General features: G+C 57.2%; 1 protein-coding gene across 1 annotated transcript in view; it reads left to right on the top strand.

Moving 5' to 3' along the window:
• The window catches only part of BSN (bassoon presynaptic cytomatrix protein), a 54,905-nt gene that overhangs the window by 8,262 nt on the left and 22,001 nt on the right, over window positions 1–24,642 (top strand). Inside the window, exons 3-4 of the mRNA XM_087866694.1 lie at window positions 3,917–4,325; window positions 17,564–18,448. Of these exons, the coding sequence (XP_087722820.1) occupies window positions 3,917–4,325; window positions 17,564–18,448 (1,294 nt within the window). The remainder of the gene's footprint in view (window positions 1–3,916; window positions 4,326–17,563; window positions 18,449–24,642) is intronic.

Genomic DNA, 24,642 nt, shown 5'->3' with positions numbered 1-24,642 from the left:
AGCGGTTGAGCGTCTGCCTTCGGCTCAGAGCGTGATCCCCGCGTTATGGGATCGAGCTCCTCCGCTGTGAGCCTGCTTCTTCCTCTCCCACTCCCCCTGCTTGTGTTCCCTCTCTCGCTGGCTGTCTCTAACTCTGTCGAATAAATAAATAAAATCTTAAAAAAAAAAAAAAAGAGTCAGTTACTTAACCGTCAGAGCCACCCAGGCACCCCTGGAGCTGCATTTTAAATAGAGCAGTCAGGGAAAGTGTCCCTTTCTAGTGAAAAGATGTCACCAGAGCAAAGACTTGAGAGAGTGCAAGTCCAGCAGAGGCCAATGCCCAGAGGCAGAAGTGGGCCTGGCCTAAGGGAGGTAGAGGGAGGGAGGGAGAGAACAGTAGGAGATGAGGCCAGAGGGAGCGGGACCATGTCTCATGGGGCTTCAGAGGCCATTGTAAAGCCTTTGGCTTTTCTTCTGGGAGGGAAAGGAAGTGTTGGAGGGTTTAGACAGAGGAGGGAAGTGGCTGACTTACGTATGTAAGGGATTATCCTGCCTGCCATGTAGAGAAGACCACAGAGGGGTGAGTGGACGCAGCCAGCCTTGTGCAGAACTGAAAAGAGAGGATGGCGGCCTGAACGAGGTGGAGCGAGCAGGCAGCGGGCGTGGCCAGACTCTGAAGCCAACAAGATTTACTGATGGGAGATTTATATATGGAGATTTATAGATGGGAGAAGAAGGGGTCAGCGAAGGCTCCAAGGGGAGGCCGGGAGGCACACGTGTAGGGGAAGATGAGAGCTCAGCTTGGACACACCAGGTTTGAGATGCCTAGACGCACGATGTCTCAGTCAAGATGCAGAGTTGGCACTTAGACCAGGGAGGGGTTCAGGGAAGAAGTCTGGGCCAGAGACGCACACTTGGTCATTGTCACTGGGGAGTGAAATTTTAAGCCTCGAGTCTGGGTGGGCCTTGAGACCCAGGATCGTGTATACTCAGAGAAGACCGGGTCCCTCCAATGTGAGGATGGGGTTCTGGGATTGGGAGAGAGTTTAAACCTGTGTGGCCAGGAGGGGGGAGGAGGTGTTCCGGAAGGCAAGTGGAGAACTTACCTCAGGAAAGGGGGGAGCACTCGGCAGTGTCACTTGCTGCTGCTGAAGTGAGATTGGGATGGATAACGTGGAGGCCGTCGGTGACAGTGACCTGAGCAGTTCCTGTGGAAGGGTGTACAGAAGCCAGGTGGCACTGGCTTGAGAGGAAGGGAGGGGAGGAGCAGAGAGATGGGGCTGGAGCTAAAGGCCAAAGTGGGTCGAAGTTATTTATTTACTTATTTTTGTTGCCGGGAGAAGCGTGTTTGTACGGCAGCTGCAGTCATCCAGTAGCGAGGGGAAACAGGTAATGAAGGAAGGGGGAGGATTTGTGGAGGTGAGAAGTGGGGGCAAATACTGAGGGACAGACGTCAGGAGGCTGTTGATGTACAGCTTCCCCTCCAGTGGCTCCCACTTTCTCAGTGAGCTGGCAGGCGGGTTGTCAGTGAAGAGAGGGAGAGACATGTCGGAGGCTTGAAGGTCAAGGAGACGGGGTGAGGAAGCACCCCGAAGTTCCAGAAAGCGAAGGGTTTGCAGGGAGCCCTTGCAGGACAGGCTTGGCTGGGGGGCAGGAGGAACTGTTTGCCTCTTCACCGTCACTACAGCTAAGTTGAAAGCTAACTTGAATCTGGATCTCTGTCACAGAGATTTTGTCCCCAGAAAGACTACACGATGAGGCAACATTGAATTAAAATGCCATTACGTACTCGGAAGTTTGCCTGTCACGTATCAGGCAACTCCCATACAACAGAGATGGCCACATTCCTCAGAAGAGACCGCAGACCCTGCGCAGGCTGGGAAAGGGGCAGGAGCCTCTCCGCGTGATAGAAAAAGAGCTCGCAGTAGCTTCTCATTAGCTTTCAGGGGCATTTTTGTTTTTGTCTTTGTTTTTTATTTTAATTCCAGTATAGTTAACATCCAGTCAGGAGCTGCTTTTAAATTCCAGCCCCACGCCTGGGTGGCTCAGTCAGTTAAGCGTCTGACTTCGGCTCAGATTATGATCTCAGGGTCTTGGGATCGAGACCCGCATCTGGGCTCCCAGCTCAGCAGGGAGTCTGCTTGTCTCTCTTCCTCTCCCTCTGCCCCTCCCCCTGCTCCTGCTTTCACTCTTTCTCTCTCAAATAAATAAATGAAATCTTTAAAAATAAATAAATAAATAAATAAATAAATAAATAAATAAATAAATAAATTCCAATCCCAAATCATTCAAATAAAAAATGAAACTAAGAATTTAACCAAGTGGCAATCTTTCTTTACCTAGAGATTAGTCTACGGGAAGGCCCTGGAGCGCAGCTTCCAAGTGTGGCCCAGAGATACTGCGGCCACCACATCCTGGGCCTCACGGCTGGTGGCCATGTGGCCCAGAGGGGCTCGACTCAGGCTCCGGTGATTCTACTGAGGAAGGAAGTGGCAGGTCCATGAGACTGGATAGATGGGTGTATGCTCTTGTTAGTTGATGAAAGAAATATTTGATAGACATGTTAGAGTGTTTCCTTTTTCTGGAAGAATCTTTATTAGACCTAGGGTGTGGCTCCCCCCTCCCTGCACTGTTCCTCAGAAGGGAGGGAGAACTGCAGACTGTCTCAGAGCGGGGCCTTCCAGGGGAGTCCTGGTCTCCCCTCTGGAATGGCTTGTCCTAAGAGGTTCTACCAGTTGGCAAGCAGATGGCTTTCATCAGGGGGCAGCAAACTTCAAGTCCCCCCCTGCCAGTCAGGCCCTAGGAGGTCAGGGGGCTCCAGGGCAGAAGGCACCAGGGCAGGCCCCTCGCAGGCAGCTGTGGCCTGGCCTCCGCGGTGGCTCTCAGCCAGTCTAGACGGTCTGCTGGGTGCGGGGATCCACCCCAGTGAATACAGACTGAATCAGGGATAGAATTTCAGGGAGGCAATATAAAACATGCCTTTGACTTTTTGTTCTCAGCTTCTTTCAAATTAGAAAAGGAAAATTGGGGAAAAGGAAAATGAGACTGCGTTTAGCCTAACAGTGTGACTTTCTAGCTCACTGCACTGCTCAGCTCTGCTGACTTCTCTGCAGGTCGGGATGGAGATGGGGGGTGAAGCACAGTAGACCTCCCTCAGTGGTTCCTCAAGGCCTGGATCCTAGGACTTCAACCCCCCCCACCTCCCCACCCCCCCCAGCCTTGCACTAACGGACTTGGTCTAGCATCTCAGTGGACTTGGTCTAGCATCGGGCCTGGTGGTGGACTGCCCAAAAGAAGGTTCCTTTGTCCCTGCTGGAGATGGTATTAACTAGGCATTGGGATGCCTCCCCGACCCATCTCTAACTGTCTGGGGTCAGCCTTTGAAGGGGACAGGCCAGAACAGAGCCGCCGGGGCAGTAGCTCTGAACTTGAGCTGCATGTTGGGATCACCTGGGGAGGGAAAAATACGAATACCAGGGTCCTGCCCCCACAGGTTCTGATGCCATTTGTCTGGGGTGGTTAGTCTGAGAGCCAGAAATTTAAAAACCACCCTGGGTGTTTCTAATGCATAGGTGTGGAGCCTTGGTACTCAACATGTGGTCCGCAGACCATAGTCTAGGTATCACCTTAGTGATTGTTCAAAGTGCAGCTCTCACCCTAGACTTACTGAATCAGAATCCGCACTTAATCAGGAACAAAGAGGGGAACTCGTGATCCTACCACATGGCCTGGTGCTGAGGGTTCAAGAGGGAGATGCTTGTCAGGGCTCAGCACGGGGCGCAATCAGCGCTCGGCAAACGGTAGCTGTGATGATGCCACTGGGCAGGAAGCGGAGGGTGGAATGGGGCTCGGCAGGGCCACCTAACTTGATAGAGCCCTTTGCAGGCTGCTTCTCTGAGAAGTGTCTCTAACGTAGTCATTTTCAATGTCATTTCAGCGTTTCCAGGAGACTGGACCCCAAGGAGCCCCCGGGTAGCCAGAGAGCAGCTTCCCCAACCCCGAAGCAGGCTTCTGCTACTGCTCCTGGCCGCGAGAGCCCCCGGGAGACAAGGGCACAGGGCCCAGCGGGCCAGGAGGCTGATGGCCCCCGCAGGACGCTGCAGGTAGACAGCAGGACGCAGAGATCAGGGCGGTCCCCCTCTGTGTCACCGGACAGAGGCAGCACCCCCACATCACCCTACTCCGTCCCCCAGATCGCCCCCCTTCCCAGCAGCACGCTGTGTCCCATATGTAAGACCTCGGACCTCACGTCGACCCCCAGCCAGCCAAACTTCAACACCTGCACCCAGTGTCGCAACAAGGTCTGCAACCAGTGTGGGTTCAACCCCAACCCTCACCTCACCCAGGTAACTGCCTTCTGCGCCGGCTCCCCCACCTACCTTTCCATGCCTCCTTCTGTTCCTTTCCCCTCTTTTTTTTTTTTTTTAAGTAAGCTCCATGCCCAGTATGGCGCACAATGGGGCTTAAAATCACAACCCTGAGATCAAGACCTGAGCTGAGATCAAGAGTCGGAAACTTAACTGACTGAGCCATCCAGGTGCCCCTCCCTTCCCCTCTTTACCTTAATCTCTTTCCCTGGTCATTTCCCTTGGCCACCGGAATTCGTGTCTTCGTGGCTTCAAGATGTGGTAGCAGAGAATAGGCCTGGCCACAGATCTCCTACATCTCCTGAAACCTCAGGCAGAGTCCTAGCAGAGAAGATGCTTTCTTACCCAGTGCAAGTCTGACCCAGAAAAATGGCCTTAGAGAGGGCCAAAGTCAGGCTTCTGGGCAACTTTTCTCAATGGTTACTCATTTGGAGAGGGCCACAGGCAACTGCAGGCTGGAGGGGAGGCACATTTCCCTGGCCACAGGCCGGCCTTTCTCCCTGGCAGTGGGCACTGGAAGAGGGTGCTGGTGAGGGAAGCAAGGTTTTAGGGGAGGCAGGAAACATCCTTCCAGCTGGGCTCTGGGAAGCTTCTCCGCTGGGCTTCCACTCCAGTTAGCTGGGGCATGAGGTGACAGAGCAGCTAGCCATCCCCAGAGAAACAACCTTGGGGTAGAGACCCAGGCTAGGAGCCAAGCATTCACAATGGGTGACAGTGTCCTCCACTCACTAAAAGGCCACTGCAGGGCCATTTGCACGAGATTGGCCTCCTTTTGGCCCATGGGTCCTCAGCCCCATCCTGGCTTTGTTCAGGATGCTTTGAGTCGCTGTGGCATGCTCAGCCAAGCCCCTGGAGGCTCTTTTTGGTGACCTGGGTACTAGTAGAGCCGGGCCCATGCCTCTGAAATGAACGAAGCAAGTCTACTGGCTTCCCCCTCTCCTCTGGGATAACCAGTAGAAGTCTCTAGTTCCTCCCCCGGGGTTCTCTCTGCCCTTGGGCAGGATGGAGCACGGCTGGCTGCAGGCACAGGCATGGCTGCCTCTGGGATTATCAGCAGCAGGAGCCATTTGGACCTCGTGGGTGGGGGGACGAGTGAGAATAATTGTTCGCAGGTCGGGGTCTATTTGTGACATGAGGTGCCGTGGGTGTGGGACGTGTGGTTTGCGAGAGGTAAGTGTGAGATTCTGAGGAAGGAGCTGCGTTGTGGGGAGATGACTCAGTAGGTTTGGAGTCGCTCCTGGAGTGTGGGGGCTTCCTTGAGGAGGCGGGCACACTCGTGATTATTGCATCTGTGATTAGAAACAGGCCCGTCCCTGCGCTGATCAGTTAGGTAAGTGTTGGCCCTTCAGTACTTAGAACAGTGTGATCCAGACCAGAGAGGCTCACCTGTGTGTTTCTGCCAGCGACAAGCCGGAAGCACCTGGCCCCACGGGAGCAGAGCGGTTTGGCAGGCAGGGCCGAGATGCTGGTGTGCCCCCCCCCACCATGTGGCTGCGCCCCTCTGAGCTCCAGCCTCCCTGAGACACTCACTCTCGCCATAGGGCCTGAAGCCCTCTGGATGAGGTGGGCGGAGATCAAGGGAGGGCAGCACATGGTGCACTGGCTTCCTGGTGGGCAGCCCAGCCCTTGCCATGCAACAGGCTCCCCCGAGCCCAGGACCTTGGGTGAGGTGGGAAGGGAGCCAGCCTTTGATGTGCTGGGAAAAACAGCAGAGTGGGAGGACCTGGGCGACGCTCGGTCCATCTGCCTCATTGTGCCGGGAGGAAGCCGAGGCTCAGGGCCAGGAAGGAAGGGGCCTCAGACTTACTGCAGATGCGCAGTGTTTGGTGAAGTGCAGGCCTCCCCGCCAGGTACTTTGAGCAAATGCTGAGCCAGACAAATGCATGGGTTCTTTGCTGTGAGGCTTCTCGGGCCTTCGGCGTCTGGAATGGCACCATGCAGCTCCGAGACAGAGCTGTAGCCAGCAGCCTTTCCCAGACTTGCTTTTGCAGAACATTAGGGACTGCTGTTCCATGGCATCAGTCTGGGAAATGCTGACCTAGCGCACTCTCCAGGCTCTCAGAACCCGCTGGATGCCCTTTTCTGAAGGGGTCTCCAAGCAGAACCTTTTCTTCTCCAGGACTGGCTTTCAGTGGGGTTCCTGGCAAGCTGAAAGGACCCTGGCACATTTTCCCGAGAGGCCAGCAGAGCCTAATTCTTGAGTCAGAGCAGCTGGCCCTGAGCAGAGTCTCCTCTTTGGTCTCGTGTCCACATAATGAGAAAACCAGTTTGTAGGCTTGGCTCGCATATCTGCTGATCCACCCCGGTCAGAACATACCTGTTCTGGAACCTCTAACTTGACATTATGTCAGCCAGGAAGGCCGTTTCTGGGATTACCCTGGTGTCTGTGGGTTGGGCTCCTGCCTGGCCTGAGGTTCCGGGCAGGGCAAGGGGCTGGTTCTGAAGTGGGGTGTGTCTAGGTGGCAGGGGCTCGGGCTGAGTGACCTTTTCCAGGAAATCCCGCTCCCGTACTCACGTCTCAGGAGGAACCCTGTGAGCGTGCAAAGGGAGGTGGTGCTGGTCCCCGCACAGATGCACTGTGGACTCTGGCCATTGGGGAGCATGTTGCGGACCTCTTCTGGGGGTGCGGGTGTGTGTCTGAAACTGCTAGCATGGTGATGCCCAGGCAGGGCTGAGGAGGGCTGGGTCCCGCATTCCACCTGGAAGCTCGCCAAAGCCTCACTGGGGCAGGTCAGCATGATCCTCGGCCTCCTGCCGGAAGAAGGAGTTCTAGAAAGGGACAAGGGCCACACATGTGACACAGAGGGTTTCATGCCCTCTCCGAGGCTGCTAATGAAGCTGCCCTTGGGTCTTTGGAAATGTGATCATGGAAAACGGACCCTTCTTCCCAGGTAGAGAGAGAATCACTGGCTTGTCCCTCACGTCGCGGCCCAGATTAGGACTGTGACAGAGCCGTTTTGCTGAATGGCTGGGTGAGGGCAGGGGAGCAGAAAGGAGGGAAGAGATGGCCACTGGAACTCAGTGAATTTGTCTTTCCACCTCACGGCATCTGTCAGAGTCTTCAGCTGGGTCTTTCAGAAAGGGCAGACTAGGTGTGGAGAGGAGAATCACATACAGGTAGAACAGTCTGCCCCATTTGGCCAGAGCAGCGGCTGAGATCTGGAACCATCCTTTCCTGGCCATCGGGCCCGGTCTTCTCCTGTCCGTTCCCAGGCCTCCGGGTGGGTACTACGCTCGCACAGACGAGCTTGCCGTCTGCCCAGGCCCCGGATGGCCAGCTCTCACGGCTGCGATGCCTTCAGAGGAGGGTGCCCGCCCATGCACTTTGCTGGGCTTCTGAGGCCCGGAGCACGTGGGAACTGCATGGAAGTCAGGGAAGGAGCTCAGAGCACTCTCTTCCTATAGACCAGGAGACTAAGTCTTGGGAAGTCTTGGCTTATTCGGGGTCATTTCGGAGCAATAGTGCCGGGGACCCAGCAGCAGCAGCTTGCTGCCGGTTTTCCTCAGGGACTCTCGGCACCATCTTCCCCATCCACGGTCCACTTCTGCTCAGGTGGAGGACAGTTCAGAACAGCCAGTCTTCATGGTGAGCCCATTTCTTCTCGCAGTTCTGCGGTCCTGGAGCTCGGGACAGAGGAATAATTTAACCTGTTTGAAATTGTGGCAAAAGACTGGGGTTCCCTTGTGGGGGCTGAACATCTCTCACCACCCATTAGAGGCCCTCGCTGTGAGGATGTGCTGACCCGGAGGCTGGAGGCGGTGGCGTGTAGCCCATTCCGTGCCCAGTGGTGGGGAAAAGCAGGAAGAGTGTTCTCTTTTCTCCCTAGATGTTAGTCCTTAGAAAAGTACCTTAATTTCCCAAATGTCCGATTTCTCTAAAAGAGAAGCAGGGGGCCAGGGGCCAGCCTTGGTGGCTTTGCTGAAGCATCATGCCTGCTCGGGCCTATCAGCCCAGCTCTCCACTCTTCAGTGACTCAACGTTCAGGCCTGCCACCCCTTTCTCCTCCAGGAGGGAGGCCCTTGTTGCACAAGTCAGGCTCTATCCTGATAGCTGGGGATGGGAGAGAAGGCAATTTGATGCGCCTCCTGGGTGGAGTCTGGGAGGTGAGGCTTGGGTGGGCAGCGGGGTGGGACTGAGCTGCTGGAGAAGCTGAGCAGTGGCCAGGGGCAGCCGGACCTGCCAGTCCCCTCAGGGGCCTCCCTGCCCCTCTCAGAGCAGCCCGGCAGCACAACCTAGCCTGGAATTCCTCCAGATAGGAGTCTGTCCTCACCCTAGGAACGGTGTCACAGCGGCCAGGGCTGTGCGGACTCAGGGCTGGCGGCCTGCCTGTGCTTCCAGAGCTGATTGGCAGAGATGTCTCCGAGCACCACCTCCAGTGAGGCTGCGGGCCGCACCTGGGAGGCCCACCCTCTCCCCCAGTGGCTGCTCCCCGATCCCTAGCCTTCCAGGTTCAGGCAGCCCATCTGAGCTCATCTGCCTCCCGCCTCCCTTGGTCTCGTCAGAATCGCTCAGAAGCCCTTCTAAAAAACTACAGAAAAATGATCATGGTCTTTCTTCTCCTCTTCCAAGGTCTGGACTTTGCCGAGACCAAGCCAAGGGTGTGTGATCCATTGCGCACCCCCCTTCGTCCCCACCCCATCGGCAAGCCTTGGGCTGAAGCGCTTATCCGTGGTGGGCGGTGTGGGGAAGGGAGGGAGTTGAAGCAATGGCCATAAGCCTTTCCTCTATTGCCTGCATCCCACTCCTTTCCGGCAGGGGCTGGGGCACCAGATGGCCCGGGGGAGGTGCTGTGAGTGCGGCGTGAATCCCTCCACTGCAGCCACCAGACTTGCCCCCTTCCCTCTGCTTCTTCCTGGCCACACTGCCTCGTGGGCCAGTAGGAGATGAGGAGCAGGTGTTAGGAGGACATAGATCAGCAGTGGGCTGAGGAGAGGCAAAGGTGTCCCCCTCCTTCCTGCACACGTGCCCAGCCTTCCCTTCTCCACCTCCACACCAAAAGGAAGTGGGTCTCCAGGCCGCAGGCCCTTTGGGAAGCCTTTCCCCCACAATACATCTAGTCCTTGGGCAGTTTGCCTTGAAGAACAGTCTCCAGGTCAATAGGGAAATGCCTGCCAAGCTTCAGTCAGTCCTGGACAGCCAGCCCTGCTGCCCGTCGGTGCTCCCAGGAGACAGGACGCTCGACCTGCCTGCTGGGACCACTGGGCACATGTGGAAGAGACAGCTCTGTGGGAGCGGGAGCTGTTTCCTAGCTGGAGCCATCAGGCACAGAACTCTAGCTTTTAGCTACAAAGGGGCCATATGTATGGTTATCTAAGAACGAATGTGAAATTAATTCAGAGCAGAAACCTGAGATTTTATTCCTGAAACACCTGCTTTTATACGTGTGGGCAAAAGAAACAGAATGGGAAGGGAATTGAGTAAAAATTGTAGGAAAAAAGAGAAGTAAATAAAGTGGGAACAGGAAGAAGGAACAGAGGGGAGAGGCAGGAAAGGGAGGTGATGGAGACAGCCAGAGGCAGGAAGGGGCAGGGAGGCAGGAGAGCTCATGAAGTCACCAGCTGCTGGCTGGCAACCTGGGGCAGGCCTGCCTGGATCCACCCTCGGAAGGGGGCCCTTTCCCTTCTTCTCATCCTTTCCTTCCCCTGCAAATGCTGTGGAGGCCTTATGTGAAGCTGGGAACTGTCCTTGACACTGGAGAGTCAGGCAGAGCTGAAGCAGCTGTGTTGCTCAGCCCCGTGGAGCCTGTAGGCCAGAGGGAGAGGCGGCCCTTCTGCCGATAGCCACCCAAGCAAACACACGCTCGACGCCTGAGGGTCAGTTCTGACGGGGGCCAGAGGGAGGCTGGGGGGCTTGATGGGATGCTGCAACGAGCCCCTTGGGTGGGTGGGGCTTCTACAAGAAGGGGACATTAGACTGAAGCTGGACTGAGGAAAGGTGGGGCCTGGGAGGCCTGAGGGGAAGTGCAGAGTCTGCGTGAGGGCCCAGAGCAAGCAGGGCTGGGGTGGCTGGAGTGCCATGAGCACGATCAGAGGGCGTGCAGATCCTGCTGGGGTCTGTAGATGGGATTTCAAGGGTATCAGAAAGTGGCAATGGGAAGGTCAGATGTGCATTTAAAAACACCTTTTTGGGGGGCACCTGGGTGGCTCAGTCAATCGAGCGTCTGGCTCTTAGTTTTGGCTCAGGTTGTAATCTCAGGGTCCAGGGATTAAGCCCCACATCAGGCTCCCTGCTAAGCGGGGAGTCAGCTTCTCTCCCTCTCCCTCTGCCCCTCCCCCTGCTATCTCTGTCTCTCTCTCAAATAAATAAATCTTGAAAAAAAAAAACCCAACCTCTTTGAGAACTGGTAACGGTAATGGTTGTACAGCATTGTGAATGGAATGAATGCCACTGAATTGTACACCATTTAAAATGGTCAAATGGCCAATTTTATGTTATGCTTATTTGACCACAAAACTCTCAACACCCCCCCCCCCCACCTCTGGCTGCCTTGCAGAGATCAGCCCATGGGGCAAGGCTGGCTTCCAGGAGCAGCTGGGGCTGGGGCCCTGGTGATGCTAGTGGAGGGCCTTGACCGATTGATTCCTGGTGGATTTTGGAGGCTAAACGGACGGGTTTTGGACCTGTGTTGGACATGGAGGCTGGGTGCTAGAGACGGAGAATGTTTCCATTTGGGCCACGTCAAGCTGGAGGTGCCTGCGGGCCTTCAGGTGAAGCTCAGTAGCTGGCCTGCAGACCTGGGACCCTGGCGTGCAGCGCACAGGTTGGGGCCGGAGACCTCTGAGACTCACAAGCATGTCGCCATCAGTATATGTCACACTACACACTTCAGTAAGCGTACCATCAGCTGGAGTTTGGTATTTGTGTCAGGCATGTGGTTTTATTTTTAGGTAAAAATGTACCTATGATGAAACGTACAGAGCTCAAGCGTAGCATTCCATGAGCTTTGACAAAAGCACGCAGCTGTGTCAGCCAAACCCCTCTCTCGACGTGGACATCCTCGTCACCCTGGAAGGTCCCTTCGGGCCCCACTCCTGTCCCTCCCCACCCCTCCTCCAGAGACAACTGCTGTTCTGATTTTTCTCCACCACGGACGAGTTGTACCTGTTCTTGAGCCTCGGATCAGTGGAATCTCACAGAATGTGCTCTTTTGGATAAGGCTTCTTTCCCTCAGCATAGCGGATTTTGACGGTTGTCTGTGTGGACAAGTCTTGAGAAGCCTGACTGAGGAGAGGAGAGAGCCCAGGCAGTACACAGGGGCGGGTTCTGGGAGGCAGGAGACCACGGTACTGAGTTCTGGGAGAGGCAAGGCCTGCCTAGGGGTGTGGCGGAGGGGGTATGCTTGAAGGACTGGGGCCCCCCAGAGAGGCAGGTCTAGATCCTGAGTGTGGAGGAGGCAGCCTATCGTGTGACATCGGAAGCAGGGCAGTGGTTTGAGCCAGAAGGCAGGGGAGGGGGCCAAGCAGGGAGGGGAGCAGGAGAAATTGAACCAGCCATTGTGGACCAAAGCTTCCCGGAGAGAGGGAAAGAATGCGTTAACCAGGCAGCTATGGGGGCCCAGGAGAAGCTGGGACAGCGTTCATTTATGGTGGAGCCCATTTGCCTGGTACCCATTTATCTGCTTGGGTAGAGGCCCGGAGAAAACAGGCCTGTGGTTGGACCTCGTTCTGAAGCAGACATAGGTCAAGAGAGCACAGACATTTGGCAGAACGACTGCATGATAGACCATAGACTCAGCTGGGCAGGAAGAGATGTGAAGGCAGAGGCTCGATGGGTGGGTTCCCCACGAGGCCCAAGGACTGCTACAGTGGGGAGGCCAGAAGTGACCTAGCAGGCTGGAGGAGGACAGGTACAGAGTGCTTTTGGAGGAGATGGTTTGGGGCGATAGTGGATTTGAGGGTGAGGCCGAGGGATAGCGCTACTGGCCGAGTCAGCGCGGTGGCAGTCAGCTCAGTGGAAGCCTGGGAGACAAGGGCCACGGGGCTTTTGAGAACTAGTGGCCAGGAGGATGGGGCCTGGAGGGCAACAGCAGCTAGGAGGGGAGAAGAGTGGGGAAGCCAAGGGCTGAGCCCCAGGGTCCCAGGGATTTTAAAGGGAGGGTGAATGGTTACCACATTCTGAAGTCCAGGGAGTCCAGTTTCTCCTGGAGAGGTCGATGGGGGACGAAGAAGAGTGTAAATGTCTGTGCGTAGGGAGTTTGGGGAGCTGGCTTGGGCAGGAAAGGTTGTTTTGTGGGGCACAGTGGAAGGCCTGGGAGGGAGGGGAGGCTGTCCAGGGGAGGCTGGGAGGAGCTGAACACCAGACGTAGGAAGGCAGGTGTTTGTAGGGATCAGCTGGGAGATGGATTCTTTCCGTTGCATGGAGCTCCAGGCCAGTGAGGCCTTCCAGCCCCAAGCAACAATTAGATTCAGGCTCCACTCCCCGAATCCTGGCCTCACGTGCTGGGCAGTTTCCTAGGGCCTCCCCGATGGGCCATGCCTGGCTGATTCATTCATCCAGTTCTGGATTAATGTGCCCCACCCTTTGGGCCCCTGTGGCACCTGCCTGCCCCTAAGCCCGCAGGCAGCCGGGTGCTGGATGAGGCAGGTGGTATGTCCAGTGCTGTGGGGAGAGTAAGAGCGCAGGCCAGCCCCGATCCCTGCTCCGAGCTGCCATTGGTCCAGGGACCACACTGGGACATGTGCCTTCTGTTGAGGCCTTGCCAAAGACTCACAGCCCAGAAGAGAATGGAGAGTCACACTGGCCGGTGGGACCCTCCCAGGAACCAGCAGAAAGGCTTGTTTTTAAGCTGTTTCTGTGATGTTTGAACTTGTACCAAAATGGAAAAAAGCATGAATGTGGCCTCAGGCATGTTGGTGCAGAGTGACCGACCACCGAATGCCCTCTCCCCCGGGGAGGGCTGGGCCTCAGAGGTAAGCCGCCGCTCCCTGCGGGAAGGCAGGCTAAGTGATGGCTGCGAGCCTCCTTCTTCCTCGCTGGTGGGGTGGCAGGAGGGGAGAGTAGAAAGAGAATCTGTTGCTGCTGGGGGCCCTCAGAACCTCCTGGCAGCCTCGGAGGTGACAGTGAGGCAGAAGCACGTTTCCTGGGCAGCACCCTTTCGGGCTGGGGATGACCAGTGAGCCTGGGACACAGGGTGGCAGGTCTCAGTGCCACCAGTGTCCCTGTGGGAGAGATGCAGAAGCCCCTCCCCCAGAGCCCCCACTCCCCTCTCTGTCCCAGAGCCCAGTGTGGGGATCAGTGGGCACCGGCCAACGCAGATAGATCGAGGCTGGCTGTTCCTTCAATGTGTGGTTCACAGAGCGCCCAGCCTGGCCCCAGCCTCTGGATCCTGGGTGAGCAGTGCCACCTTAGCTGCCCTTCCCCTACACGGAACAGCTCAAGTGAAGGAGCAGCTGAGAAAGGCTGCTCTTCTAGGGATGGCCCCTTCAGAGCCAGAGCCCATGAGGCCCCGCCTTTCTGAACCCCCCACCCCGCCCTCCACAGGCTCCTGGCAGGGCCGCCAGCGGCTCTCTCTGGGAAGCCACTTTCCTATAGCTCCTGCTTCTCCCACTTCCAAGGCACCTCTTGGCCTGCACACCGCACTGAGCCTTCCCGTCTCTAGTGCTGCTCAGGCCCCCACCGGGCTGGGGTGTGCAGGCGTCTATGCCTCTGAGATGGCAGGATGGGCTTCCTTGATGGCAAGAAGGGTCAGCTTGACAAAAGCTAGTGTCTGGCAGAGCCATTCACCTCAGTGTAGCCCTGGGAAGTCCTCTTAGCTTAGCGCTGGCTCTTGGGACGTGGGTTCTGTGGCCGATGGCCTGCTCATCTCCCGGCTCTGCCAGGTCAGGCTCGTGGAGGAACTAGACCGCAGGCCTCTAAGAGAGGTTTCCTGTCACACTAGTAGAAGGCCATTCCCTGTGATTCTAGTGGGCAGCTGGGTTGGAGGGGGCCACGGAGCCACAGACACTGGTACAGATGAGGGAGGCTCTCACTGCTGCTGGTCCCAGGGCTGAGGAGTCTGCCCCAGGCCTGGCCGTGTGTTCCCAGCCTGGGTGGGCAAGTGGGCCGAGGGTGCCGGGAGGAAGAGGCTGAGGCTGAGCTCCTCAGATCCAGCTCCTGGCGGTGGGCGAGGGAGGCCCAGGGAGGTCTTGCTGGGTTCAGAGAGCTCCCTTCCCAGCGCCCTGCCTGGGAGGCCTTTCACGCGGGGCCTGTCTGCCTGGGCCTGAGCCTGGGTGGGGCACGGAGAGGGCGTGGTCAAGGCTCCTCACCGTCTAGAAGAGGCTGGATGGAAATAGCTGTGCCCATCTGGGCTATGAGTCACCGAGGGGCGTTTTAGCTGTTTCTTGGAGAGGTTCTATTTTAGGTGAGTGCCTGTGACAGCCTGGGTGACGGAGGCTGGGTAAGGGAAGGTTCTGGTGGTGAGTGCAGGAGTTTTAGCACATGCCCTTATTCAACCCTGTCCAGAACCTGAAGGAGGGTCACTCTGAAGTCCCAGGATAAGGAACTTTACCTCCCAGATCCCTCTTCTCAGAAAGTCCCAGGGCAGCTGTGGCCTGCAGGTGCGTGGAAGCAGGGGAGCCTGGGGTATACAGTAGGCACCCGCTATAGGAACTGAGTCTTGGCTCTGCCCTGGGCCAGGACCTGGGCCTCCCTTCAGGAGGGTAATCCCATCCAAGACTCCCTCTGAGGGTGAGCAGAAACAGCTTGCCCCTGGGAGCTCCCCCTCTGCTCTCCCCAGTGAGCCCTCCCTAGCCAAGAGGGACCTTTCTAAAGGGCTCTTCGGACTGAGTCCCAGGGACACAAATTGTTTCCTCTGAGGCTTTCTCTGTCCAAAGGTGACAAAGCTACCTTGGGTCTCCAAAAACGTCCACTTGAGTTGACAGTTCCCAGCTTGGCGGAGCTTCATACCCCAGTGCTAAGGGCATCACTGTTCTTAGGTTTTCTGGAACTGGGCTCGGTCTTGGAGGGCTCTGCCAGGGTTTTGCAGAGGGGACTTCTAGACCCATGACTTGACCTACATGAGGCTGCTGGCCTTTGGAAGAGGCAGGAATGCGGAAGGCTCCAGGGTGCAGCTCAGGAGCCGGGCCAGGCTGGCAGGGCTGGTCTCACCCACAGCACCACTTCCTAGCGGGTTAACCACGGGAGCATGTGGTTACATTCTATCAGACCTTGATTTTCTCTACTGGGAAGACAAAATGCAAGGATGCCCGTGAACAAGCCGAGTGTGGTGCTGGGCAAGACAGCCAAGCCCCGGCTCCCCAGCTGGCGAGTCAGCCAAAGCAGCAGCCGCACAGCCCTGTGGCCTCAAGGTGGAGAGCAGGACGGAAGGCACCCCTGAGGATGGACAGAAGCGGCTTTTATCCTCAGGAACAGGATGGGACCTTTCTCTGGTGACTGGGCCACCATCGTGCTTTCAAAGGCTCTGCTACAAGCGTAGATGGAACAACCTTGGCCTCCAGCCTCAGGTCTGGTTGAGAAGGAGGAGCCTCTCCAGTCTCCAGTCTCATAGCTTCGGCCTTGTGGGAACTGTGCCCCCTGTGAATAGGTTGTTGGGATTAATCCCACAACAAGCCTCTCTGGAATGAGCCCTGCTCTGTGCCACACAGCATGACAGTCCTGAGAACACCTCAACGAGAGCTCATGAGCTGAGGGGGGGAGGCAGAAAACTACCCAGAGAAACATATTGGTAGATACTTCGGGAAAGAATGAGCACTGTGATGAAAATAAACTGGGTGGTTAGCGACAGCGTGCCTGGGTGGGATGTTAGATGGTGTGGCCGGAGAGCGCCCTGATGGGGAGATCTGAGGCCTGTACAGCAGGCCAGCCCAGAGGCAGAGAAAACTGTGAGCTCAGAAAACTACTGGGCAGAACAGGAGGCCCAACGTATCTGGGGTGAGACCGCTGAGGGGAGATGGCAGGGAAGGAGGCCAGAGAGAGGGATGGGCTAGGGCGGGGGCCGCTGTGAGTTCCCAGGGCATGCATGATGGACTCCACTAAGGGATTTGAGCCTGTAAGTGATACGCTGTGATCTGTATGTAGATTTTTTGGAGGAAAAAGAATCATTGGTGCATGTAACTGGGAGTCCAGGGGTAGACTTAAGGCATAGCTGAATCCAGGGAACTGAACAAAGTCATCAGATCTGCGCCTTTCTCCTTACCTTGGCTCCACTTCTGAGTCTATTGACATCATCCTTAGCATCCCTCTGGATGCTGGGAAAGAAGGCTGTCGACCACTCCGAGGCTACATTCTTCCAAGAGTAATCCCAAAAGCAAAAAGACCCTCTCTCTCCTGCTGTTCATTTATCAAGTAACATGGAAGGGCTCTGCTCAGCCCTGTTTGCAAGGCCACATGCCCAGCCCTGCAGCCCTTGCTGAAACCAGTGATTGGCCCAACCCGAGTCTCGCACTCACTTTCCTGGGGGAGGCGTTGATGCAGAGAGGAAACTCCGTGTCCATCACAGGAATAGGCACACATGCTTGTTTGTTCTAGAGGCACAGATTATCCTGTTTTCTTTAAAAATGTGACTTGCTTAAGGGAAAAAAAAAGACTTTTTCATTCTGCTTACATCATCACTGATATGGCATTACGTTGCTTTCCAGATTGTTCACATCCATCTTGTGTCCTCAGCTAGGCTCCAAGCTCCTCCAGGACAGGGTCATGGTTTCTTGTTATTGTCTATGCCTCCCTCTCCCTCCTGTTGCTCTTCATCTGTTTATTCATTCTGCAAGTTTTTAACTGAACATCTGTTGCATACCAGGCACTGTACTAAGGCCATCCTTTTTGTCCTGGTTTATGTTTTAAAAGATCAGGCTGGCTGCTGTGTGGAAATGGCCCAAATGGGGCAGCAGGGGAAGGAGAGTGACCAGTTGGAGGCTTTGGGGGTCACTGGTGGGGGGAGGGGCGTGGGGATGGGATGATGGACACGGATCAGAGTTACAGCGGGCGGGCCGTGGGAGGACACTTGTGCAGGAGGGTCCAGCGGGCAGTGGATTGTGGTTGGGGGGTGGGGAGTGTGTGACTGCCCCTGTTCTGCTCCAGGCACCTGGCAGCTCCCAGAGGTCAGGGCCATGCCATCGGTCCCTTCAGCTTTGTCCCCTGGCAGCCCAGAAACCCCTGCGCGGGCCTTGCTGCTCCTGCCTATGCTTGGAGCTGGCCCTGGCTGCTGTGGGGCCCGTGGGGACCTGAGCTACGGGCACCACCAGTCCTGACCACCCTGATGACCGTGATGCTTCCTCCTCAGGTGAAGGAGTGGCTCTGTCTGAACTGCCAGATGCAGAGGGCTCTGGGGATGGACATGACCACCGCGCCTCGCTCCAAGAGCCAGCAGCAGCTGCACTCCCCAGCCCTGTCTCCTGCCCAGTCCCCAGCCAAACAGCCCCTGGGGAAGCCAGAGCAGGAGAGATCGCAGGGCCCAGGGGGACCCCAGCCTGGCCCCCGCCAGGCTGAGACAGCCAGGGCCACCTCAGTGCCGGGGCCTGCCCAAGCAGCTGCCCCCCCGGAGGTGGGGAGGGCGTCTCCTCAGCCCCCTCCGCCTGTCAAGCCTTCCACAGCGGAGCCCAGGCCACCTGCAGGAGAGGCCCTGGCCAAAAGTGCCACCACAGTGCCCTCTGGGCCTGGTGCTGCCGAGCAGACCCAGGAGGGCCTCACTGGGAAGCTCTTTGGCCTTGGTGCGTCCCTGCTGACCCAGGCAAGTACCCTCATGTCTGTGCAGCCTGAGGCTGAGCCCCAGGGCCAGGCTGCCCCCAGCAAAGGGACACCCAAGATCGTCTTCAGTGATGCCAGCAAGGAGGCTGGCCCGAGACCCCCAAGCTCAGGGCCTGGGCCTGGGCCAGCACCTGGAGCCAAAACCGAGCCTGGAGCTAGAACAGGTCCTGGATCGGGGCCTGGAGCCCTGGCAAGAACTGGGGGAACAACGAGTCCGAAGCATGGCAGAGCAGAACACCAGGCCGCGACCAAGGCTACTGCCAAGCCAAAGACCATGCCGAAGGAAAGGGCCACCTGCCCACTGTGCCAAGCCGAGCTCAATGTGGGCAGCAAGGGCCCCGCCAACTACAACACCTGTACCACTTGCAGGCTCCAGGTGTGCAACCTGTGTGGCTTCAACCCGACGCCCCACCTGGTAGAGGTAAGAGAGCTGGACCAAGCGGGTTTCCGTGGGCCTTGGTGGGGGGCCAAGACTGGGAGTAATGGGGGGCACAGGAGGCTGGGGAGCCAGGAAGGGCTGCAGAGAGCCGGGTTGTTAGCCGTTGCAGAGCTGCCCTGACACAGCGACAAGGGGGCTGTGCTCCCTTTTCTGTCCCTGCCCCAGGCTTGTGGTTCTGCTCAGAAAACTGGCCGGCACAGTGGATGGGGGAATGGTGCCCGCTGCCTCCGACTGGCTGACCGGTGTCCTGGGGCCAGTCCCAGAGGTCACCGGGCTTGGGAGGCCCTGAACTGGCCGCCCCGTTCCCAGATCTCATGGGCCTGGTCTGATGAAAGGCGCTAATCTCCCCTGCTCAGGTGGGAAGAACCTGAGGTCCCATCCTGCCCTCGGTCTGTGACCCACACAGGGGGTTGGAGGGTTGTTAGGCAGAGGGCTGTGCCCCATCGCCCAGGCTCCAGCCCAGCCAGGGAGGGTCCTCTCTCCATCCCCTTTCCTGAGGTCACGGACGTTGATGCTTACTTGTCAAAGCCATAGTCTTTGGGCCACATATTTTCCTTTGGCTGGGCCTCGTTCTCCCTGGGGCCGCTTGTGGGGATGCTCAGAGATGTTCTTCTTACCCATAGGGAAGTTGGAGGGAGTTCTGGGGTTGGGGCCTGTCTGTCTGCAGTCCTAGGTCCCAGGAAGGGTTCTGGGCACTGTGCAGAGCCAGATGGAAAAGAACAGGAGGCCCGGTGTTCTCGCAAAGCTTCGAGCCCAGCCTGGCAGTCTCAGGAAGTGCAGAGGTTCTGGGCAGAGCTGGGTGTGCTTGGACCTGGAGGCTCTTTCTGCTCCTCCCCTTACTCGCTCGGCCGCGCAGGGCCGTCCATGTTAACCCTACCTTGCCTGCCTTGGGCATAGCTGATGTGTCCCATTCCACAGAGTGCCCTTAGGGGCAAGATGAGCCATCGGCTCATCTTGACAGGCGGATGTATCCCCAGCTGTGTCGCATCAGGAGACGGTCAAGCCACAGCCCTTCCGTCTGCACATGGGCAGCCACCTGAGCCCTTGGGGCTCCTAGGCTTAGCCATGCATGGTCAGCGGTGGGGCAGGGGAGCCTCTGGCACCTTGTTCTGACTTGCCTTGGGTCGGGCCTCCATTGGAGCAGCCCATGGTGGGTGGTAAGGAAGACTGCTTTGGCTGTCATAGGCCATGTGTTCCAACACGCAGAAAGAGGCAGCTCTAATGAAGCAAAGTGACCTCCTCAGATGAGGACCCCGGGGTCCTCTGGGCCCCATACTGCCACCTCTTGAGCCCTAGACCCAGTGGCTCACTGGAGGACAGCTGGCCTGACTGGCTGGGGTGGGGAGGGGCACCAAGGGGCCACCACAGAGCCAGAGGAGCTCCAGTCCAGAGACTGCCAGGCACACACTCACTGCCACTGGCGTGGGGCGCCCTGACGCTAAGGGACTGTGAGCCCTGTTGGACGGCTGCGCTGGCCCGGCCCGGGGGCCCCTTGTCCCGGAGAGACCTCCTGGCCCACATGTCCTCATTCGGCAGAACGTGCACAGAGGAGAGGGGAAAACTGTCTCTGCCCAGGAGTGTAAGCGTTCCTGACAGCTCCTTTCAGCAGCCCCCGGGCCAGGCCAGAGGAAGTGCTGATTGGGCCCAAACACGTCTCAGCCACATGCTGACTCTGGAGGAACACCTGGATTCTGACCCAAGCCTCGCATTAGCTGCTTGGTGGTCACCTTCCTGGGCTCCAGAGCTCCGGCTTCACAGCCGACATCGCCCCCTGCCCCTCGTTCGTTTTTCAGAGGAAATTTCCGAGGGAAACAGGATCCAGTTCTACTGCTTCCTTCATTGTATGCTCTGGACTCCCTGTCTAGAAAGAAGGTACAAGGGTTTACGGCTCCGAGATGTTTAGGAAAACAGTCCCACATGTCCTGCTGTCACCATGTCTTGCGTCACGGCCGCCTCCTTGGCCGGAACCACCCTTGCCACCAGAGGATCTGATGGGTTCCGTGGGCCTGACAGCAGAACTGCTGGGTGTCCTGGTCCTAGCTTCGCGCCCCCCCGCCCCCCGCCCCGAGGCCTCTGCTTCTTTGACTCTTGCTCGTAACAGCAGTCAGAGGGTGGCCCAGCTTCTCCGACTCCTTTCTCCTCATGGCTCTGCTTGGTTTTCTTTTCTTTTCTTTTCTTTTCTTTTCTTTTCTTTTCTTTTCTTTTCTTTTCTTTCTTGTTTTGTTTTGTAGGCTTCATGCCCAGCATGGAGCCCAACTTGGGGCTGGAACTCACAACCCTGAGATCAAGACCTGAGCTGAGACCAAGAGTCGGATGCTTAACCAACTGAGCCACCCAGGCACCCCATGGCTCCGCTTGTTAATGCTGCTATTTCCAGAGGGGTCCTGGGGAAGGTGTGGGTGGGCAGCCACGATGCCTCCCTCCTGTGGTTCCCACCAGCACTGGTGCTTTTCTTCACTGTAACCAGACCATGGGCCATCTTTGATCTCACCTCGGCAAATGGCCACTTGACATTCAAGCAATTGTGTGCTTCCCTGTGACCCACTTTGTGTGTTTTTGGTTAGAGGTTCCTGATTTCTCCGCAGGTATCCTCGACACATTGTGCCTTGGGAGTGAGGTGGCAGGGCCAGCGGGTAGGGGTAGGTCTGCCCTGGCTGTCTCTCTCACACCCAGCTAACCGAGGCCAGCCCACCAGGCTCGGGATGACTGTGCTGTCTCTGTGCCTAGTGTGAGGCAGAGGGACCCCTGTCTGCATGTAGGCTGGGGGCTTGAGGGAGGGGTGGGCCGGGGTAGCCCCACTGCCAGCTCCCCGCTGGCCTGGTTGACCTGCTGTGGCTCCAACCGAGACCAGAGCCAGCTGTCTGGGCTGTCGGGTTGGGAATTTTCCTCAACATCTCGGAGCTGTAAGCCCTTTTACCTTCTTTCTAGACAGGGAGTCCAGAGAACACAATGAAGGAAACAGTAGAACTGGATCCCTTTTCCCTCGGAAATTTCCTCGGGGGGAAAAAAAATAACCATAGTGTTATTTAGTGAGTCATTTCATAATTAAGAGTTGTTGATTCCAAATTTTTTACCTATTTATCTTTCTGAAGGATAATAGTACCCTCTGGCTTAATTTTTAATTGGCTTTTAGTTAAAAATAGAGTTTGTGAAGAAATTAGTGGAATTGGAAATGTTATAGTAACACTGCCAGTTTCTGATCTTATTATAATTGCCCAAATACCAGCCATACCCTTGAGAAGTCAGGGCTCCCTTGGCCAAGGGCCTGGTGCCTGTGCTACGCGGGGCTGGCCTGGGCTTATCTGAGGCAGGGGGTGCAGCGGGGGTCCCAGGTGAGAGGCCAGCAGCTGCCTCCGGGGATTGTGATCTCAGGGAGCCCTGTCTCCTCCACGTGGAATGGAAGTTTCTGGGAGAACCAGCTGAGAGGCTGCACTTCAGCTACTTAGGCGAGGTTCAACACACAGCCAGGAGATTGGAACCAGAGTGTCCTAACAGAGAGTCTCCGTGCAGGGAAGAAAGACCCCCGCCCCCCACCGGCCCCCAACTAGCTGGGTGTGACTCAACCCCGTGGCCAGAGCAAGACCCTGGTCTCATGAGGGATGCCCCGGGGGTAATGGACACATTTGGTACCAGAGCATGAGGAGAGCATGGCCCCACCAGAAAGGCGCACGTTGGAGATATCAGGGAGGATTCCTCTTCTTGGGGAAGAGGCCCAGAAAGGAGAAGCTTAAGCATGTCCAGGGGCAGGGAGGGGCAGGGTCGCAGCATGAGAACAGTAGCACCAGGGATGGTCATGCTCGTAGTCCGGTGGCCGAGTCTTGGGCTTGTCACGTCTGGGCATCCCTTCACTGGATTTCTCGTCTGCTGCCCGTGGTCCAGCAGTGAGGCTGGGCATGGGGCTACGTGGGGCCCAGCAGCCAGCGATGGGGTGTTGGTCAGGCTGGTGTCGCTGTCATCAGACTGACACAGGCTAGCTCCACATACACAGAAATTGTGTTCTGCAGGGTCATTCAGACCATGGCAGGCAGTGCAAGGAGGGTACCCAACGTCCATTGCAGCCTCACTGGGCAACCTTGGCCCTTGAGGCACAGTAGCCAGTGGTTCTGGAAGGCAGCAGGGCTCGTCCACCTGTGGGGTACTCTACCAGCTCTCGGACAACTCGCTCCCCCTTCCTCACCTCGACCCCACCTCCCACCATGAGGTGGTGATTGCCCTGGGGCATTGCTACCTTCCTGCCCCCAGAAAGGAACCGGACAGAGGAAGACAAAGCAGAAGTGGCCATCAAGCCTCCCACTGTCCATTCCCAGGTCTCAGATCATCCCCTTCCCACTTGCCAAGGGGGACAGGAAAAGGGGAGGCAGGTAGCAGCTCCCTGAAGCCTGGGGCTGGCTGGGGCTAGAATGGAAGAGTATAAGAGAGGGTGTGCAAGTGAATGAATAAGTGAGAGAATTAATACTAAGGGGGCGTAAATGAATGAGTAAGGAAATAAACACTAAAGGGGACAGTGAATGAACAAATGAATGAGTGGAATAACGGAATGAATAAGCAGGGGTGGAGCGGGGTGGGCATGCTGTAGGGGGCAGAGATGAGAGCTGAGTGAATAAAGAAAGCGGGACCTCTATTCCAACCCCCAGGCATAGAGCCTCCCCCTGGCCTGCCTCCCACCCCATTCCCATTCCCATTCCCCAGAAGACTTAGGTCTGGGGCCAGGGCTCCTCAGGCTCCACCCCTCCAGGCCCTAGCGCTCTGTACTCTGCTCCCCCCAACCTCCAGAGAGCTGGGGAAGGGCCTCCAGCAGCCAGGTCAGGTGTTTATTTTTAGCCCTTACCTCACATGCCTCCCCCTGCCTGCCTTCCCTCCCTTCCTGGCTAACTGCTATAGCAGAGCCAGGAGCAACAGGGCCAACTGGGCAGCCCCTTCTGCAGCCTGGCGGCCTCCGTGAATAGCGTGGGAAGGAACAAAACCCTGGGGAGCGTGTGACCACAAGTGACATGCTCTGAGGGCTGGGCCTCTGGGCTTAGGGAAGCAGGCTGCTGCATGTGCTGGCCCTGAGCCCCTGGCATGAGGTCAGACCATCCTTCCAAGGTGCCCTTGCTTCACAGGGGACTGTTGCTTCTGGGGTGTGGTCTGCAGGCCAGTAGGGGTCAGAGGTTTGCAAAGCCACTGGGGTGAGCCAGGGCAGATGTCCTAACCTCGAAAGGCCTGTCCTGGAATGGCTGTGTGCCAGGACCGAAAGTGGAATCAGGACAATGTTGCCATAGGGCCAGCCCGCACCCCACCCCCCCGATCTGGGCCTAGATCCTAACCCCATCTTGCTGAGCCTGGGGCTTTTCTCATTTCCAGAATTCCCTTGGCCTCTGCCTTCACCCCTCTCACCTCACCAGGGTCTCTTTGTCATCTCACGGTCCTCTGACCTGGGGGGATTTCCACTGTGTCCCCAGCTGACGTCAGAGGCACGTGGGCAGGATTTCAGACCCAGGCTCTGTGCTCTTCCGTGCCCCCTCTCTCTCAGGGCCTGGGCTCAGCCTGTCTAGCGTTCTTCCCAGGCGCCTCTAGGGGAGACCAAGCCAAGTGAGCCTAAGACCCAGCAAGTAGCCAGCACCCATTGCTTCTCAGGGGTTTGTGTCAGGGATACATAGAGGATCAGATAAGGTCCACAGGGGGTCAGTAGTGGTGCTAAGGCCAGGCCCTGCAGGGAACAGGGTGAGTACACATAGGACTTGTAAAGGGTCACCCTCCATAGCTGGGCCCCTGTGCTCAGGCCCTGTGCATGGGGTAGGGCCTCAGGGCAGAGTCAGAGCTCCAATCTCAGGGAGCGACCTCAAGGCCCAGAGTAACAAGCCCAAGGAGTGGGCCTATCCCTCAACACACACCAGGGGTCTGTCACTTGCTTGGCCTGGCATCTGCTGGGGCCCAGGCCAGAGATGTGATATGTAGCCCCATGGGCAGGAAACCAGGGAAGAATCATTGGCGTGGCTTCTGCAATGGTGGCCTGAGGATGCCAGGCTGTAGGCAGGCGCTCTGGGGGTACCATGCTTCCAAGGACCTGCCAGGCGGGCTAGGGTCTGACATGGGCTCAGGGCAGTGTGCGAGGTAAGGGTGCCGAGGCACTTTGGGCTGGTGAGGGCCAAGGGCCACCTCCCCGCCCCGTCTCCTGGCTCTGCGATCCTGTGGTT

This window comes from Ursus americanus, chromosome 14 (assembly GCF_024610735.1).
Source record: "Ursus americanus isolate L20-20 chromosome 14, mUrsAme1.1.p, whole genome shotgun sequence".
NCBI classification, from domain to species: Eukaryota; Metazoa; Chordata; class Mammalia; order Carnivora; family Ursidae; genus Ursus; species Ursus americanus.
This window is presented reverse-complemented; position numbering and strand designations above follow the sequence as displayed.